General features: G+C 35.2%; 1 protein-coding gene across 1 annotated transcript in view; it reads right to left on the bottom strand.

Moving 5' to 3' along the window:
* Positions 1 to 400: 400 nt before the first annotated feature.
* Positions 401 to 17,670, bottom strand: part of SLC35F5 (solute carrier family 35 member F5) — a 37,325-nt gene continuing 20,055 nt past the window's right edge. The window contains exons 11-16 of the mRNA XM_028101362.1: positions 15,631 to 15,735; positions 12,292 to 12,451; positions 8,024 to 8,114; positions 3,645 to 3,799; positions 2,839 to 2,932; positions 401 to 707 (exon numbers count right to left, since the gene is read on the bottom strand). Coding sequence (XP_027957163.1) covers positions 2,857 to 2,932; positions 3,645 to 3,799; positions 8,024 to 8,114; positions 12,292 to 12,451; positions 15,631 to 15,735 — 587 coding nt within the window. The 3' untranslated portion in view covers positions 401 to 707; positions 2,839 to 2,856. The remainder of the gene's footprint in view (positions 708 to 2,838; positions 2,933 to 3,644; positions 3,800 to 8,023; positions 8,115 to 12,291; positions 12,452 to 15,630; positions 15,736 to 17,670) is intronic.

Below are 17,670 nucleotides of genomic sequence, written 5' to 3' on the forward strand. Positions count from 1 at the left end.
CAGAGCCTTTAGAAATACATAATTCTTCATTTTACAGTAATACTTCCCCTTTAAAAAGTTGTCATAGTTTATCACAGATTTAAAATACAAGGCACCTAATGCTAGGAAAGGATAATACAGTTTATGTAGTGTGAGTGAACCAGACGTTTCTCAAATATGGATTCTCCTTAAAGTCCCACTAAATTTACATGGACACATTTGCATAAAATTAAGCATTTTTTCTGTGTTGTTAATTCGCAATATTCTATGAAACTCAAAAATATAGTCCGTACCTATTATAGGCAGCTTACTTCATCACTTTATCTGTTAAGAAACACTGATCTATATACTTAAATGATTTCTTGAAAACATTTTCATAATATAGTCCAGCATTTAACAAATAATATGTGAAAATAAAGTCTCCAGAACATCAGAATTTTATTCCTTGATTAGTTCAAATTATTTCAATCAGCTGAATTCCTTGAGATGTGTAAGGCAGGTTGGTCCTTTAGAGGGACTGTGGATTGGAAATTCCTATAACTGTAGTGATATGTACACAGCTACATAGCAAAGTACTTCATTATGAAATGAAGAAAACAGATATGAGGAAAATATATTTTAGAGTTCCAAAGAACTGAAACTGTTATTTTTCAGACTAGGCACTGAAACATTTCCTACAAAAACTTGCCAGAGATTGTCTCTTCGCTGCATAATGTTCCATTATCAAGCTAAAAATAAAAACAAACACACAATCATCATTAGTTTCCAACTGTCATAGCCTTAATTTTCTAGTTTATATTGCAAAAAGCAAATTATCTTAACATTGAAAAATATATCAAACACAGTTTATGTACTTAACAGCTGGTTAGTGGAACTGGAGGTGAGTACTAAAAACTCACAGAAGTTAGTTCCATACTAATGTCGAAGGCGGACAGGCAGCGCTGCTTTAAGACTGCATAGTAACCGTTTTATCCATGGCATACTCCACCATTACCTCACGGAGACAAAGACTCCTGCCACACCTGTCCTTTACACATTATTGTAGTCCATCTTCACTATATCCGCATTATCTAGCTCTCACTTCCAAAAATATTGAGTCCTCGCCTGGGTGGGGTGGGTATGAGTGTGAACATGGGAATAATGCACAGCATACTAGGGAGAGTATGCATACATTATAGTACTAAAAAGCTTAAAGAATAACTATATGTATTTTTTTTAACTTGAAGATGGCAAGTAAACATATTTAGTTTCACACTGTCCCCAAAAGCTCAGTAGAAGGACAATAAAGGGATTTTTTTTTTAAAGGAATAAATCACATGGACAAAGAGAAGAGCAGAGACAAGAAAACAACAGCCAACCAGATAGCTCTAAAAGGAGGGGTGAAGAAACAACTAAAAACAGGAAAATTAGCATGGTTTACAGAAAAAGCAGTTAGACATTCAGATGCCCTGCCTTACTTTTCACAGCTCGTCAAGTGCCTCTTCTCCATCCCAGGAGAAGATACGAGGTGTATTCTCTAAAAGGGGTAAACAGAGGGTCTCTGGACTGGGGAAAGGCCAGGCACAATCCAACATGACTCAGGTAAAAGTAACATTTATATAATCATAACAAGGTAACTAGCTATCCAGAAGTATACAATAACTATACAGGGATTAAGAGGTGGGAAGGCAGGCAAATGGGGCGGAGGCAAAGGAGGGAGAAACTTGAAAGTAATCTATTCTCATCTACCAAAGTGGGAAAATCGACTGATGATGCCTAAAGGGGGGGGCGGCAGGGATCAAAACAGCTGAGAGTTTAAAGTGCTTCCTCAGAGTAGGACAAGAACTGAAGCAGGACAGGCAGTGCGGGGCAGGTGGCAGATGCTTTGTACAAAAAATCTGTAGAATTCTAACTCTCTGAACTATGTGCACATATAACCATCATAACAATAAACGCTAGAATAAAAAATGACCAAAGAAACCCAGAACCAAGACAATCAGCCCTAGGTTAGAGGTGAATTTGCCATGAAGACAGTGACACTTAAGACTCAAAGACCAATTTGAGTGCAAGGAGTCGACAGGAGTTGTTCAATGTTCTAGGTGAGGAAGGGAAGCTCAGTTGCTATCAGGAAACATTTCAATATAAAAGGACCTGAATCTCTCGAATTTCAGTAATTTACTGTGCTCTCTCACTCTAAATGAATACATAACCACTTTTATACATGCCAAAAATATATGTTGGATGTATTTCAAGCATTCATTCAGTGAAAGATAAAATATCATGTACTCATTTGTCATGTCATAAATATAAAAGATAATATTTCTTAAAATTTTTTAAGAATGAGGAAATGTTCTTGAAACATTAAGTGAAAAAACACAAAGAATCAGGATATCCACTATGTTAGTTATGGAAAACACAGACACATATATATAGGAAAAAGACTGGAAATACACCAAAATAATACATGTTTTACTTTTATACTAGGGGAAAAATATTTTTCTAAAATGTATCATTACATAAAATGATGATTCTTAGCATGAATAAAAGTAATAGTTAAACTTGGCATCATTTCATCTGCACACAGTTTAAACTTACCAAGCATTTAATACTTCCTATAAGCTTAAGAGAGGGACTACTGTAATCCCATTTCACAAATAAGAAAACTGAGGCACAGACAGGTTAATAACCTTGCATAAGATCACACAGCTAGTACAGGGAGAAGCTAGAATTGGAACCCAGGCAGTGTGACTCTAGAGCTTGTCCCTTACCCTCTAGACTATACTGCCCCTGAAAAAGCTAATTAGGAAAAACCAATTCTGTATTTGATCATTACAGGAATAAAGAACCTTACTCAATACTAATGCTAGTTAATGTACAAACCTGGACTACAGACAACAGCTAACTAGCTCCATCCTCCTGAGAAACACCGTGCATAGGAATCAGACTCTCGCACTGTTCACTGTCTTCTGGAACCCTTAAAAAAAAAAAAAAATTAAGACAATAGTTAAGGAAAGCTTTAGAACTGAAAGGAGCCCTTAAAAATTATCTATTCCATTGTCTGAATCTCTGAGGTCAGAACTAAGATTAGGGCAAGATTTCCCAACAACTTGCCCCAAGTTCTTTTTTTTTTTTTTTAAAGATTTTATTTATTATTTGAGAGAGAATGATAGATAGAGAGCACGAGAGGGAAGAGGGTCAGAGGGAGAAGCAGACTCCCTGCCGAGCAGGGAGCCTGATGCGGGACTCAATCCCGGGACTCCAGGATCATGACCTGAGCCGAAGGCAGTCGCCCAACCAACTGAGCCACCCAGGCGCCCTCAAGTTCTTTTTATAATAGGATATAAAAATAAAAATCTTTTCAAAAAGAAAGAAATTGAAAAAGATTTGAGGCAGTGTTATCATATTTTATTATAAATTTTATTCACACCAGTGAAAGTTTTCAACATTTAAATTCATTACAGCAAAACAGTAAGCACTTAGTTTTACCTATAAATCAAAACATTTTTAAGTAGTTGTTTTACCACCCAAAGGATCTGAACAACTTATTTTACCTGGCATAGTACACATACAAATTATAATCTTTTATTATTTCTTCACAAAATGTCTAAAAATTAGGCCAGCGTATGATTTCCAGTTTATTTAGCAAGGAATATATTTTTTAAAACTTATATTGGAACCAAACCTACCTCTGAATTCGATGTTTTCTGCATATAAAGGCAAAAATTCTTCTGATTCCCACCATCACAGGATCCCAATTATTATAATGGCATAAGAGAGTCACAATAAAAAATGAAAAAAATACAGGGATAGCGCCTGCAAAAAATAACCAAGAAAACTGCACCTAAAAATAAAAGAGAAAAACAAAACAACCCACAATTATTAAGACAATTTTCTCCTTTATGTAAGTTTTCCATTTGTGAGAATCTGCAGGAATAAGTTAAAACACTGAGAATACTAAGCACTGACAGTATATTATTATGTTATTATCAAATATGAGGATTCAGAACTTCAATGTATGATTCCACGTGCTTACATTACCAAAATACATCTTGCTTAGGAAAAGGCCTAAAGGAAAGCCAGAAGGCATGCTTTTCATTTATTAGGTGTAGTACATCTGAGAGCAGAATTACAAAACGTTAAGCTTTGTCTTCCACATCACAATGCCCAGTTTTTCTTTACTGATTACTGCTGACTCTCAAGTAGATCCTCCCCACTTCAGTTTCTAAAGTCACCTTCAAAAACTCACATTTTTAAAAAATATGTTACAACATGCTGTGATATGCTGTGATATATTACAGTTCCTTCCTGAAGACAGCACCAAAAACAGATAAACTCTTAAGTGTAATTTTTGCAAACCTTTTATTAACAATTTGCAACAAATTCTAATCCTGACTCTTAAAACTAGTTTGTTTCTGTAGTAACAAATGAAAAATTTCAAAAGGAAATCATGCTAAGTAAAATAAAGATGACAAACAGGACTACTTTTATTAAGTAATGTGAGCCAGAGAAGACAAGCAGCAAGCAGAACCCCAGTGGTGAGGAGCCCCTCAGATATCATCAAAATCCATCATTTTATCAGGAAGAAAATTAAAAATAATGAGATGCCATAAGGTGAAGAAAAAAATCATTCTTTCCTTTTATGAGTTTACCTTTACCATCTAGGTTCAGCAAAGATCAAAAACAATTGTCAAAGAAGACTGCACGGATTGAGACTTACTGCAACCCACTGGTGTGATCTGCTTTCAAATAATGATAAAAATAGTAACTCCTATCTTTAAAATAGGAAAGAAAAACTGTTTTTGCCCTCTTTAAGTGTTAAAAAAAAAGTGAGGTTTAGAATCACAGGCAAGACTCCCTCTGGTGGGTGCTACTCTATTTCACAGCACCATTAGTCAGAGTAAAAGGGTTTTAAGAGAATATTTTTATGAGGGACTCAAATGCCTAACATAAGAATAATCACTGACAACTTGTAACATGCATGTCCTGCTTGTATGATACACACACAGGCTGTCAGTCTAAGACCCAGGAAAGAGCAGTTAGTAAGAGAAACTAAAAACCCTTCACATTGTTATCAAATTACGGGTATAACATATTCTGGGAATATGTGCCAGAATATATATATAATCAAGAAAAGCCACGATGCACTTAAAGTGCACCCAAGACCAGAAAAAGTATTAAAACTATGACTAATGAGAGTTAAAAATGCAGATATAGTTGGTAAGAGTGGCTTCATGAATATTCAACTAAAACCCTACTTTATAACTGAGTAAAAGCAAACTTTGTAAAGGTAGGTAAAACCCTCCCTAGCTGACTGTTAAAGTTCACCTGTAACAATGCAGTTATTTATGTTGCCACATAATAAAAAACGTCTAATTGGATTTCCAACAAGCTATGAAGACAATTTTTCAAAATGAAGACATTTATTAACAAAATATTGTCTACATTACAAAAAATATCTAAAACCTGAATATATCTGAATATAAATCTGAATATAATCAGAGATGCTTCCTATCACACAAAATATCAATTATATTAAATAGGTTAACAATTTATTTTAGGCACGATAAAAGATATTGATAACTGCTAAAATTTTAGAAACTATATATAAATACAGTAGGCTATTAGAATCAAAAAACCCCATGAAAGTAGATTTCTCCTGTTTTTTGTTTTTTTCACCTGGTTTATTTGAAAGAAAGAGACAGAGACAGAGACAGAGACAGGGACAGAGAGCAGGAGCAGAGGGGAGGAGCAGAGAGAAAGGGAGCCAAGCAGGGACCCCGACGCCAGGCTGGATCCCAGGACCCTAGGATCATGACCTGAGCCAAAGGCAGCTGCTAGATTGACTGAGCCACCCAGGTGCCCCTCTCCTGTTTCTATTACAGCTCTGGGGCACACCCTGTCACTTTTCCCAGAAGGTATCTTCCTACCCTCAATTCCCACCCACCAAAGGCCCACCTCTGACTCATTTAACTGGTTGTCTAATTCTAGATGTGAAGACAATAGAGAAAGGCCTAGTTACGTTTTTGTAATTATTCAATCATTTACTTATTTTCATTTTCCCTTTTCTTGTGTTTTGCCCTATCTTAAAATATTTGATTAAACAAATTACATAATCATTTAATAAAATTAGATCCCCTGTGACAGTTTAAAAAAAATCCTAAAATTAACTTTCAATTTTTATTTTTCAAATCTGCAAAAGCTGATGTTTTCAAAATATAGTACAGAAACATTAATTTACACAGCAGTCTACCAAAATCCTCTAACAACAACACTTTTCCAGTTTCACTAGAGCAAGTTTGATTGATATTCAAGATCCTGAGATGTGGGAGGACCTGAATATTATTCAAATCTGTAAAGAATCTAATGACGTGTAACTTTAGTGTTATGTCCATTTATAATGTTCACATTCTTTGAAAATGTATGGTACACAAGATAATTCTCAATTAAGGAGAAGCTCTCTGTTTTTAACCATGACAAATAAATAAGAATTTACTGAGCCATGAAACAAAGTAAATACTAGCACAGAACTGTTTTTTAAGTAAAGAGAATACATATCACTTAGACTACTTTGCCTTTATCCTAAGAACTGCACAAAGATCTAAAGAAAAATCGCTTTAAAAATCTGATTATAACTTCTACATATTATAAGCCTTTGGGCTTTCAAGTATTTCCTCTTCAAAATTTTATTAAACCAAACCACATACACACATACACCCACATACCATTTTGTTATTTAATACTTGGGAGTTCAGGGGAGCCTGGGTGGGTCAGTCAGTTAAGCATCCGACTCTTGATTTTGGCTCAGATCATGATCTCAGGGTTGTGTCACTGAGCCCCGTGTTGAGATCAAGCCCTGTGTCAGGCTCCAGGTGGGCGTGGAGCCTGCTTAAGATTCTCTTTCTCTCCCTCTGCCCCTCCCCGCTCGTACTATTTCTCTCTCTTAAAAAAACAAAACAAAAACTCAAAAGTTTGTAAACTTTGAACTGTGTGATAAGTGACTACATCTTTTAGTACTGTATATATGGGATGACTCTTTTCTCTGTTAACCCCCAGAAGCACTAAAAAAACTCCTCCCTTCATGCTGTGGGGAGGGATTCTCTTTTCCATGATGTTATCATTGCCAATGTTTATCATAAAAATCCCTGCATCTTTGGGGCACCTGGGTGGCTCAGTCGCTAAGCATCTGCCTTCGGCTCAGGTCATGATCCCAGGGTCCTGGGATCGAGCCCCACATCGGGCTCCCTGCTGCGCGGGAAGCCTGCTTCTCCCTCTCCCACTCCCCCTGCTTGTGTTCCTTCTCGCGCTGTGTCTCCTTCTGTCAAATAAATAAATAAAATCTTAAAAAAAAAAATCCCTGCATCCAGACCAGGATATCATAGAAGAGGGACAGAGCACCTGCCCTCCCAAGTCCAGACAGAAACGAGCATTTGCTAAGAAACATTATTCCTATGTTGCTCATATCTGTAATAGTATCACAGTATTAAGGAATCTTTGGAATTTATCCTAGAAATCAAACCACCACTACTTAAATAATAAAATATATCCCATCCCCTATTCTATACCACTGACTTACCAATGAAATGTGGAATAATCAGCTCCAAAACTGGAGAACTACATATAAAGATACTGTCCTTAACTTAGAAATTAAGAAAAAAAAAAAAAAGAAAAGTTAAAAATGTAAGAGATTATTCATTTCTTTGGTACTTTTGATATATCTATATAGTAAAGCACCTTAGAGAGGCAGAGCAGGCATCAACTATTATTCATGGTTGTACTGCTTATAATTTAATCACATGCCCTAACTTTCATTATCTCCATTTTAAAAATTCATCTAAAATAGGGGTGCCTGGGTGACTCAGTTGGTTAAGTGTCTGACTTTTGATTTCAGCTCAGGTCACGTCATCAGTATCATGAGATCAAGCCCCACATGGGGCTCCACTCTCAGCGGGGAGTCTGCTTGAGATTTTCTCTCTCTCCCTCTGCCCCTCCCCCCACTCATGCTCTCTTGCACATGCTCTCTCAAAAAAAAATTCATCTGAAATATCTAATAAACAGTTTGCCTTACCTTTTGCATACACATGTCAGCTATTATGGACAGAGGTATTGTAAGGCTTAGTGCAAGTGTGCCTATCAATGATGAGGTAAGAAAGCAGCCCCTAAAAAGGAAAAAAAGAAAATATACATTTCCATATTAAAAAAGTAAAGCAACCAAAGAAAAGACAGGCATGAAAGATCAGGAGTAAAGACAAAAGCTTAGGACAGACTGAGACACAAAAGTAACTACGATGATTCTTAAAGTTCACCTTCAAATATAAAAAATCCAAATATGTAAGAATAAAACTGTCCAAGTACTTTGTGTGTGTGTATATATATATACACACACACACACTTATGCTATTTTCAAGATATACTTACAGATATTAATCAACTTCAGATGTACAGCTTCTATTTCATTAATATTTTTTATAAAACTGTCAAAAGAGTTCTTAAAGTTTTGTGATGATACTTAGCTAACAAAGAAAATAGCTTTATTAAACTGCAGGACAATACTTCACAAAACAGACTTTTAAGAAAGTGATAAGCCAACTTACGAGTCTGTCACCAAAGCAAAAATATCTTACCCTCATGAAAACTAAAATAGTCTTCAGATCTGTGTTGCTCCTTTCGTTTGGCTTAGCATTGAAAAGAACTGAAAATGTTTTAAGGATACTTCCTTGTTGCTTTCCTTTTTTCTAGCAATTGTCCTAACCAAAACCTAAGTTCTTCATTTTATTTTCACCTTGAACTATCAATGTTGGTATCAAATTCTGAAATATCATTCTGCACATTTTATTTAGTTGAAGGAAAAAAACGAAAGGAAGCATTATACCAAATAGATAAGCCATTTATACAGACTAATAATTTGAGTGTATAAAAAGAAAAAAGGGGTGCCTGGCTGGCTCTGTCAGTAGAGCATGACACTCTTGTTCTCAGGGTCATGAGTCTGAGCCCCACACTGCAGGCAGAGGAAGGAAGGAAGAAAGGAAAGAAGGAAAGGAGGAAGGGAGGGAGGGAAGAAGGAAGGAAAGAAATTATAAGCCAAGATAAAACCAAAATGTATATAATAAGGACTACAGACCCATGGAAATTCTAGACTAGTAAATTCTAGCTCGGTGTATGACAGAATTAATACTGTCCTGCAATAAAAGAGCCTATCTCTCAATAAAGTGTCACTCAACATATTCAACAGAGACTGTACCATTAGTTCTTATCAGTACAGTAAAGAGAACTCAAGCGTTAGTGGTTCCTACTACATGAGCTGCTCTGTGAAAAGACAGTTCAGGAGGTCAATTTTTTTTTAATGTGGCGTATGTTCTTAGAGATTTATAACACAAAGTACAATCATGAAGAGTCTGAAACAAGGTATTAAGAAGAAAACTGTTTGACTTACACCAGCTTTTCCCAATTTAGGTGATGGTTGAATCCTTTTATCATCTATTATCATTTCAGGGACACACTTTAGGAAATGCTGAGACAAGAGAACTAGGTGCTATCATTCAACATCTATACAAATGGTACAGTATATGGGTTTAATAGTGCACCTCAAATTTTTTTTAAATAAACAATGAGTGACAAACTACACATCTTTAATTTACAAAGAAAGCTCACAACCACACTTTGAAATCTGTAGCTTACTACTCAGCACTTGGATTATGTATGCTTAAATTTCCTGTACTTTTTATAGGTAAACATACAATAGCCCTGATCCCCCCCAGCAAAAAAGGGAATCGTCCTACATGCAGATTATAGCTTCTGATTTAAATGTGTATTTTCTTATGATTTAAAAAGATGTAAAATATATAGAGATATGCTTCTTACACTTGTTTTGTTGCCAAGAACACCCAGAATTTAAGGGATATGTTTGTTTCATTACTGACTGATTTACTGCTACTGAGCTGTCACCATTAGTACTCTTAAACACTTGAGTGTCAAAGTATATCTGAAAAATAAACCTTCTTGAGGTCCTGAAAAATCCATCTTAGGTAAGGATGGATTTATCATAACATAGGACTACAAGTGTCCAATTTAACTATTCTACAATACATACTCATATACACAGTTGGGAATATAAGTTGTGTTCCCTCCATGGGGAATGATACTGCAATTCTCTATCAAAATGTAAAGTCCTTATGACTGACTCTGTGCGCATTTAACCTACAGAACACTTACATATACATGCAAAGATATATATAGGAGAATATTCAATGCTATTTTCTTTACAAAGCAAAGAACTGGAAACTTAAAATGTCTATCAATAAGGAACGGGTAAAACACATTATGTTCTACCCAGTATGTCACATAATGGATTGGAACATAATATACCAGAACACTACACAGGCTTTAAAAAATGAATTGAGCCTAAGTGCTGATATGTAAAGATTTACAAAACAATCAGTGAAAAAAAACAAGTACAAAACAATATCCATAGTATGTTCCCATTTGTGTGTTAAAAATAAGACAAATTGGGGATGGATTAGGAGACTGATATACACTTTTGCATGTATAGAAAATTTTGTAGAAGGTTTAGAAGTTAATAATGGTTGCCTCTGGGAAAAAGGAACAGAGATTTAAAGTGAAAGAGAGATAAGACTTCCTTTTCGTTGTATACCCTTTTGTATAGTTTTGTATATACTATTCTTTTCATTCTCAAAAAATTAAATTAAAAAAATTCCAAAACATGTTATTATTTATTTAAATGGAAAGTTTTCAAGGGAGCAAACTAAAAAAGCTCACACAGAGGGATTACATGTCACAACTCCTACTTGATCATTCCCTAAAGCCTACATTAAATTCTGCTAAACATAGTAAAACTCTCTACTGTATATGTTTAATTAAAACTGTAGCTCTCAATAAAGAATGAGCATTTTAATATTTGTAGTGACACAGTCCCGGTTTACTATGAGTCTTAATGTCATACGCATCATAATAAACCCTTCTCTAGTCTAACATCCAAAGAAAAATTTAATAATTGCTTTCAAATATATTAATTTGCCTTGAAATTGTCTAATTTAAACTAAAGTTCCTAGAAAACATGAACCTGTATTAAAATACAGTGAGTACATAATTGTAGTAAAAAATGGTTGAATATCAACAATCCCTCATGATTCAAGAGTTCAATCAAAAAACTACCAGTAAGTAGTTCTATCTGTTCAGAACCAAGAGTAGGGAGAGGCAAGAGAAATGAGAACAAAAGGAATACCAGAATTGATAGTAAAGAAGCAACAGGATGAGAGAGAGTATATGATACATATTAATATAGAAAATAAAATATGTAACTCTTTGCTTAAAAAAACTGAGCACCTAAAATATACATAATGAAAGATGGAAGAATGAATGAGCAAACGGATTCTGATATCAAAGAGTTTTAGATCAGCAAAGAAATTTAAGTACGTAAATTAACTGCAAAATAAAGTATATCTTTAAGTACTACATGAAAGGGAGTAAGTGTGGAAGAATATGAAGAAAACAGAGAAATTTCCTTAATTGAGGAGGGCGAAAAGTACAGGTAGAGCATTAAGGAAGTCTTCATGGAAAGGGCTACTCAGTCTTTTGCAAGGGAAAACTAGTCAGTAGTCTTAATTGGCATATCATAAAATCCATTTAGGAGTTTAAGTACAATTTGTGGGGTTTTTTTCGGTTCCTGTTAGACAGAAACATGACTAAGTATCAAGCACTGTATTTGAAAGATTTCTTAAATTCCATACATGATATTGTCTTCAAACTATTTTAGGGTCATTACCACATATCAACATATTTGATATAACATTTCAAAGCACGTTAACATCTCAAATTAATCAGGGTTTAGGGTTACATATCTGGCTCACTTATATGAAAAGTCCTAAGAATAAATAAAACAAAAAAAAGTCTATGAACAACCAAACATTCCAAAGTCTCTTAAGTTCCCTAGATTCTTACTCAGAACTCATGTTATTCATATTTAGAATATAAACCTCCATTAGATAATGACACCTTTCATTTATATAACATCTACTTTTAAAACACTTCTATAATTTAAGATCATTTATATGCATCCATTCATTCAAATATTTATTCAACAAATACTTATTGAGCTCCTTCTATGTGTAAGGTATTAGTCTATACAATCAGTGCACAGATGTTAAAACACAAAGTTCCTGCTCTAGTGGAGTTATTAAAATAGTGTGAAGTGTGTGTGTGGGGGGGGGAGGTGCACAGAAGGAGCCATCAGAAGACAGAAGAAATATAAACGCTTTAACTAACCAAAAGTCCATGAACAGGTATCTAATAAATCATAGGGTAATAAACAGTACATACCACAACCACAGGAACTCTGAGAGAACTGTTCCAATAAGGCCATTAATGATAATGCACATCAATACTACTTTATTGGGAAACTCAAAGTCCTCAAATCCAGTATAATGAAGTAAAAAGAAACCTGGCCATAAGAGCAGCAGATTAAACAGACCTACAAAACCTAAATATGTATAAAAGAGACAACAGTTAGTAATTGAGATTTAAATTTTTCAAACTTATAACTCTATAATTAGAAAACATTAGATCTTGCACAAAGCGTTCCAACAGGTTTCCTTAACTGGAACTTCTGTTTCTTTCAGTCAGATGTATAGATAGCTCAACAGAGAAAACTGTACTAGCAACTGGTGGTCACTGAGTCTTCAAAGTTCAACTATTTACACTGCACGGAGCAACTACTATGGAATAAACTACTTAATTCAAAAGGAAAGGTTGTTAACCTTAGCTACTAATAAGTTAGTGTCTTCAAACTTTAAGAAATAACTGGTATATCTGTGTGTATGGATATGCAGCCTAAATTAATTATGAGGAAGTAGAGAGTCTGCTCTCTGATTCAACTCATATTTATGTTTAAAGCGCCTGTGGTATTGCTGGGAATAATGGAGGAAGTTTCCAAACCAGATACATTCTTGGTTCTTGCCTTCCAGGTGCTCATAAGCTAACTGGTGAGATAACATACATACACAAATAGCTCCTCGACATAGGAGTCATACAGACTGACTATCTGTAAAGGAAGGCTATAACATTTAGTGGTCAAAAATGTGTGCTCTGCAGTCTGACTGCCCTGAGTTCCAATCCCAGCTCTACCATTCACTAGTACTGTAAATCTTACACAAGATGTGAAACCTCTTTTAAGCCTCAGTTTTCCAATCCATAACTGTAAAATCATACTTAAATAGATTACTGGGAAAATCAGATGAAACACTTATAAAATATAGCACAGTACCTGGCATAAAAAGTTAGTAAAGGTAAGCTGCTATTATTATTAAAGAAATATAAGGTTACATATTACTACGTGTGAATACAAAGACTACAAAGGAAAAATTTACAATTTTATAGTAATTTTTATTGCACTTCCTATACAGTTGAACATCACAGATCCATTAGGTAACTATAGAGCTTTCTTAAAAGAAAGTTAAATTACAGTAAATACATATTTTATATTTGTTGCTAAATAATAAACTAGAATTTAGGATGCCTAGTTAAATCTTAATAGGATTGGAGCATCCGCTCCCTATCTGCTGCTAAAGACTTATAGCCACCCACTGTCTCTGAAGAACTGTCTTGGAGAGCAAACAAGCTTGCCTTTCCCATGAAGTTCCCACCCTCTACAGCCCACAACTAACCCATGAAGGATGCACAAGGCCACTCTCATGGCTGAAATCCTAATGGCTCAAGGCCAGAAGGTCTCTGAGGGGTACCTAGACATTACCTGCTCCTTCACCAGCCCCCTCCACTTCCTGCTCCTGACATGCCATGAACTGGGCCAAACCTCAATTATACATGAGCCCACATGGTTCTTTCCCCTTCTCCATCCTGCTTTTCTTACTCCCTTGTCAGTATTCCCTGCAGATTGCCCCTCAATAAATCACCCATAAGAAATCCCTGTCTCATATCCTGCTTCTGGGATACCCAATTTAAGACATCTAGTGATTAAAAAAAAAAAAACCAATAAAATGACACATACAAAAGGGACTCATGACCTGAAAAGCTTACACAACATTAAAAAGTTGTAATTAAAACACCAAAATTTGGCATTACCAAAAACCAAATCTAGTTTGGGGTCCCTGGACTATATCTACGAATATAGTCTACGGAATCCCACATAAATTAACAACCTTTGGACCTAAAGACAAAGGTCCCAATTGCTTCCACCTATTCTCCAGATCCTTCAGAATCTGGCCTGCATATCCTCCTGTTCTTGCATAAAGTGAGCCTCCAGTCCAATCACATAGACCTACACACTGTTCCCTGTTATGCTCTGCTCTATCCCCATGCCTAAAGAACCCTCCACAACCCAATCCTAACTTTTCTAGTCCTGCCTATTGTAAAGCCCACATCAAATCAATACTGTCTTACATCATATATGAAGAAGACCAATTAAGTTACATGTCTGCGTGTACTGTAGTAACAGTAAACTGAACAATTTTTCCTGAAAACTGCCAATCTTAAAAAAAAAAAAACAAACACTCAAAAAATATTAGCATTTCATTCCATTCCAAGTGGAATTTCCTATGACTCTAAAATAAGACATCACTAAAATTACCTTCGTATTTAAGGTATATTAATTGAATTCCATACTTAAACTTGAGTGATCACTTGGTCTGGCAGCTTTCCAAATGTTTTGTTTCTGTTAATCTTTAAGTGAAGATATTCAAACTTTTTTTTTAGCAGAAAAATCTTTTCTACAAATTATAATGCAAAAGCCCCACAAAACAGAGCTGTTCCAGCTGAAGCAGGAAAGGACTCCAAGAACCAGAACCACGCATGCAACTCCACCTCTTCCCACCCTTCCCAGGATCCTCCGCAAATCACTTTGAAAGTTACTCATCTAGTCCAATTTGCTCATTTTGCAGATGAGTATGAAATCAATGAAATCAGAACAGCCATATTCCTGGTCTCCTGATTCCCTATTAGCTGCACATTGAACTTTCATCACCATGCTTTTTTATCCATTGATACACAGGTATCTTTTGGAAGACATCTACAGATATCCAACAGAGAGCACAAGTTGTTTACTGAGCTGATATCAGGCAAGGAAGAGCTTATAAATCGTATCAGGTATTTTATTTACCAAAATTAAGAACTGATGCCAGAAACTACAATTGGGTAATTTGAAAATCTGTATCATAAAAGAGTCTATATCTTAAATGCAAATGGAAAGCCTTTAAATGGCCCATGAGTTTTAATGAACAGTACACAGACTAGAATAGTATTATACATATCATTTGGGAGCAGTTTCTCCAATCCCATGCTTCTAACAATTCAAAAATAGCAAAACGTGTAATACAACACGTATACTCTCAATGCTTATAATAGCATAATTCTATCATATCAATGAAGAAAATATCTGATTCACAGGCTAAAGACATGAATGCAAAAAAGGCACTAGGAGGAATTTCTTTCTTGACCTCACACCGAGGAAACCAGCATTCCTTCCGAGGTACACAATCATGCAGGGCAAGGTATGAGAAAACACTGACTGGACTTCACAATCTCTAAAATCTGACGGTTTTAAAGAATCATAAGGAGAAGGAGAGAAAGGCTTCCTTATTCCCTCCAAAAACAAAACCCTAAGTTAACATTCAAAGAAAGTGGCCTCACAGGTAAATATATTCTTACCAAAGAACATTGGAATATCCAACTTATCTTCTCTGTCTACTTTTCTCTTAATCATAACAATATAGACAGCATAGAGCATGGCTCCAACAAGAGACCAAATGGAACCTGTAAAAATCAACATGAGTTAAATCATTTGTTCATTAACTCATTCAACACACACTATTTAAAATCTATGTGTCAGATGTGACTTCAAGAAGTACATAAATATGAAGAGATAAAAGTAGATCCCACCCCCTCCCATGTCCTCCAGGAGTATAGGACGTTTAAAGAGTGTTTAAAGAGTGAACAAACCCATGCAAAAACATCCAATGATCTAGCCAAACATGCATGTTATAATATTAAAACTCATATAAGTAACACTTTGGCTTTTAATTTTGAAATGCTACTTCATATTTTCCCCTACATAAACAATTTGGCACCTGACACCGTCTGGCCTAACAGTATTTCTTTCTATCCCTACACCATTGCTTATACAGTCCTCCCCACTGTGACCTATCATCTTTATTATATATTCCACTACCGTCTCCAAGGCCCAGTTAAAGTTCCCCCTTCTGCCACAAAGCATCCTCTTCCTCCTCCACTGTTTCCATCCTCCTTGTCTTCTATTTTAGACCATTTAATACTTACATGGTTAATTATAGTATTATTTATTCTCTACTGGTTTCATTTTGTAAATCTCATATAATGATTAAAATCAAGAACTCCTTGAAAACTGCAAACACATTACTTATACTTTTTAATGTTCTAAAATATCTAGCATAATACAGGGTTTGTAGTATAGGCATAATAAATACTGGTTCTCTTAATGTATTAACTCATTCTCAAAAACATTTCAGTAAGCCTTTAAAAACAGCTGAATTAATGTGCTGTCTGCCAAGTGACCACATTTAATACTTATTATCCAAAAGTCCAATGTTTTATTAAATCTATTTTAAAAAATTATTCTAAAACATTTTCAAAAAGCAAAAAGAAAGCCTGCCAATAAATTCTCACACATATACAACAAATACATGTTTTGTTTTACACATAACAAAGCTGCTCTGGGTGAGAAAGAGGTGATACAGTTCAAGGCATGGCTCACTGGGCAGTGACCAGGGATGGTTTAGAAAGCACCTCTCCATTCAATGAACTTCAAATATCTAAACGAAGTATCCCGAGGGAAGCCATTAAGCTGGGTTCCCTGATTATCTTTGTTATTGTTTAATCTAAACAATGGATCAAAACTGAATGTTCACCATAACAGTAAATGGTTCAGGTAAGAAACATGAGTGAATCACAAAATTAGTGGGTGCAAATATAACAGAAACAGGGTATTTGTATAGTCTCAAAGTATCTCCCCACAAGATGCTTATTACTTACAAAGAAAAAAATTAATAACTTTACACTGGAGCAACCTGGCAGACACCAACTTAAAATTAACTAGTCACTAGTAACGGGACAATACTATGTGCCTTCTGATATGATGTATTGATCAGGACACTTCTAATATCACTTGCATGGCATTCTTACCAAAAATACATAACATAAATTTTACCATAAGGAAGTATCAGACAAAGCAAAAGTGAGGAACATGCCACAAAACAACCATATCCTTCAAAAGTGTTAAGGTTATAAAAGACCAACAACAAAAAAGACTGAGGGACAGTTCCAGATTAAAGAAAACTAAGGAGATGAAAACTAAAGGCAACAAGTGATGCTGCACCAGAAAAAGAACATTAGTGGGAAGAATTGTGAGATGTGAAAAGGATATACATACAAACTAGATAATTTAATCATAATCAATGTTGGGGTGCCTGGGTAGCTTAGTCGGTTAAATGGTGACTTGATTTCGCCTCAGGTCAGGATCTTAGGGTTATGAAACTAAGCCCACATCAGGCTCAGCACGGGGCATGGAGCCTGACTAAGATTCTCTCCCTCTGTCCCTTCCCGGGCCCTGTCTCTCTCCCTCTCTAATATATATATATATATATATATATATATATATATATATATATATATATATATATACACATATATTATAATCAATGTTAATTCCTGACT

This window comes from Eumetopias jubatus, unplaced genomic scaffold, assembly GCF_037043125.1.
Source record: "Eumetopias jubatus isolate StellerSeaLion01/CBP00866 unplaced genomic scaffold, mEumJub1_p1.0 scaffold_3, whole genome shotgun sequence".
NCBI lineage: Eukaryota > Metazoa > Chordata > Mammalia > Carnivora > Otariidae > Eumetopias > Eumetopias jubatus.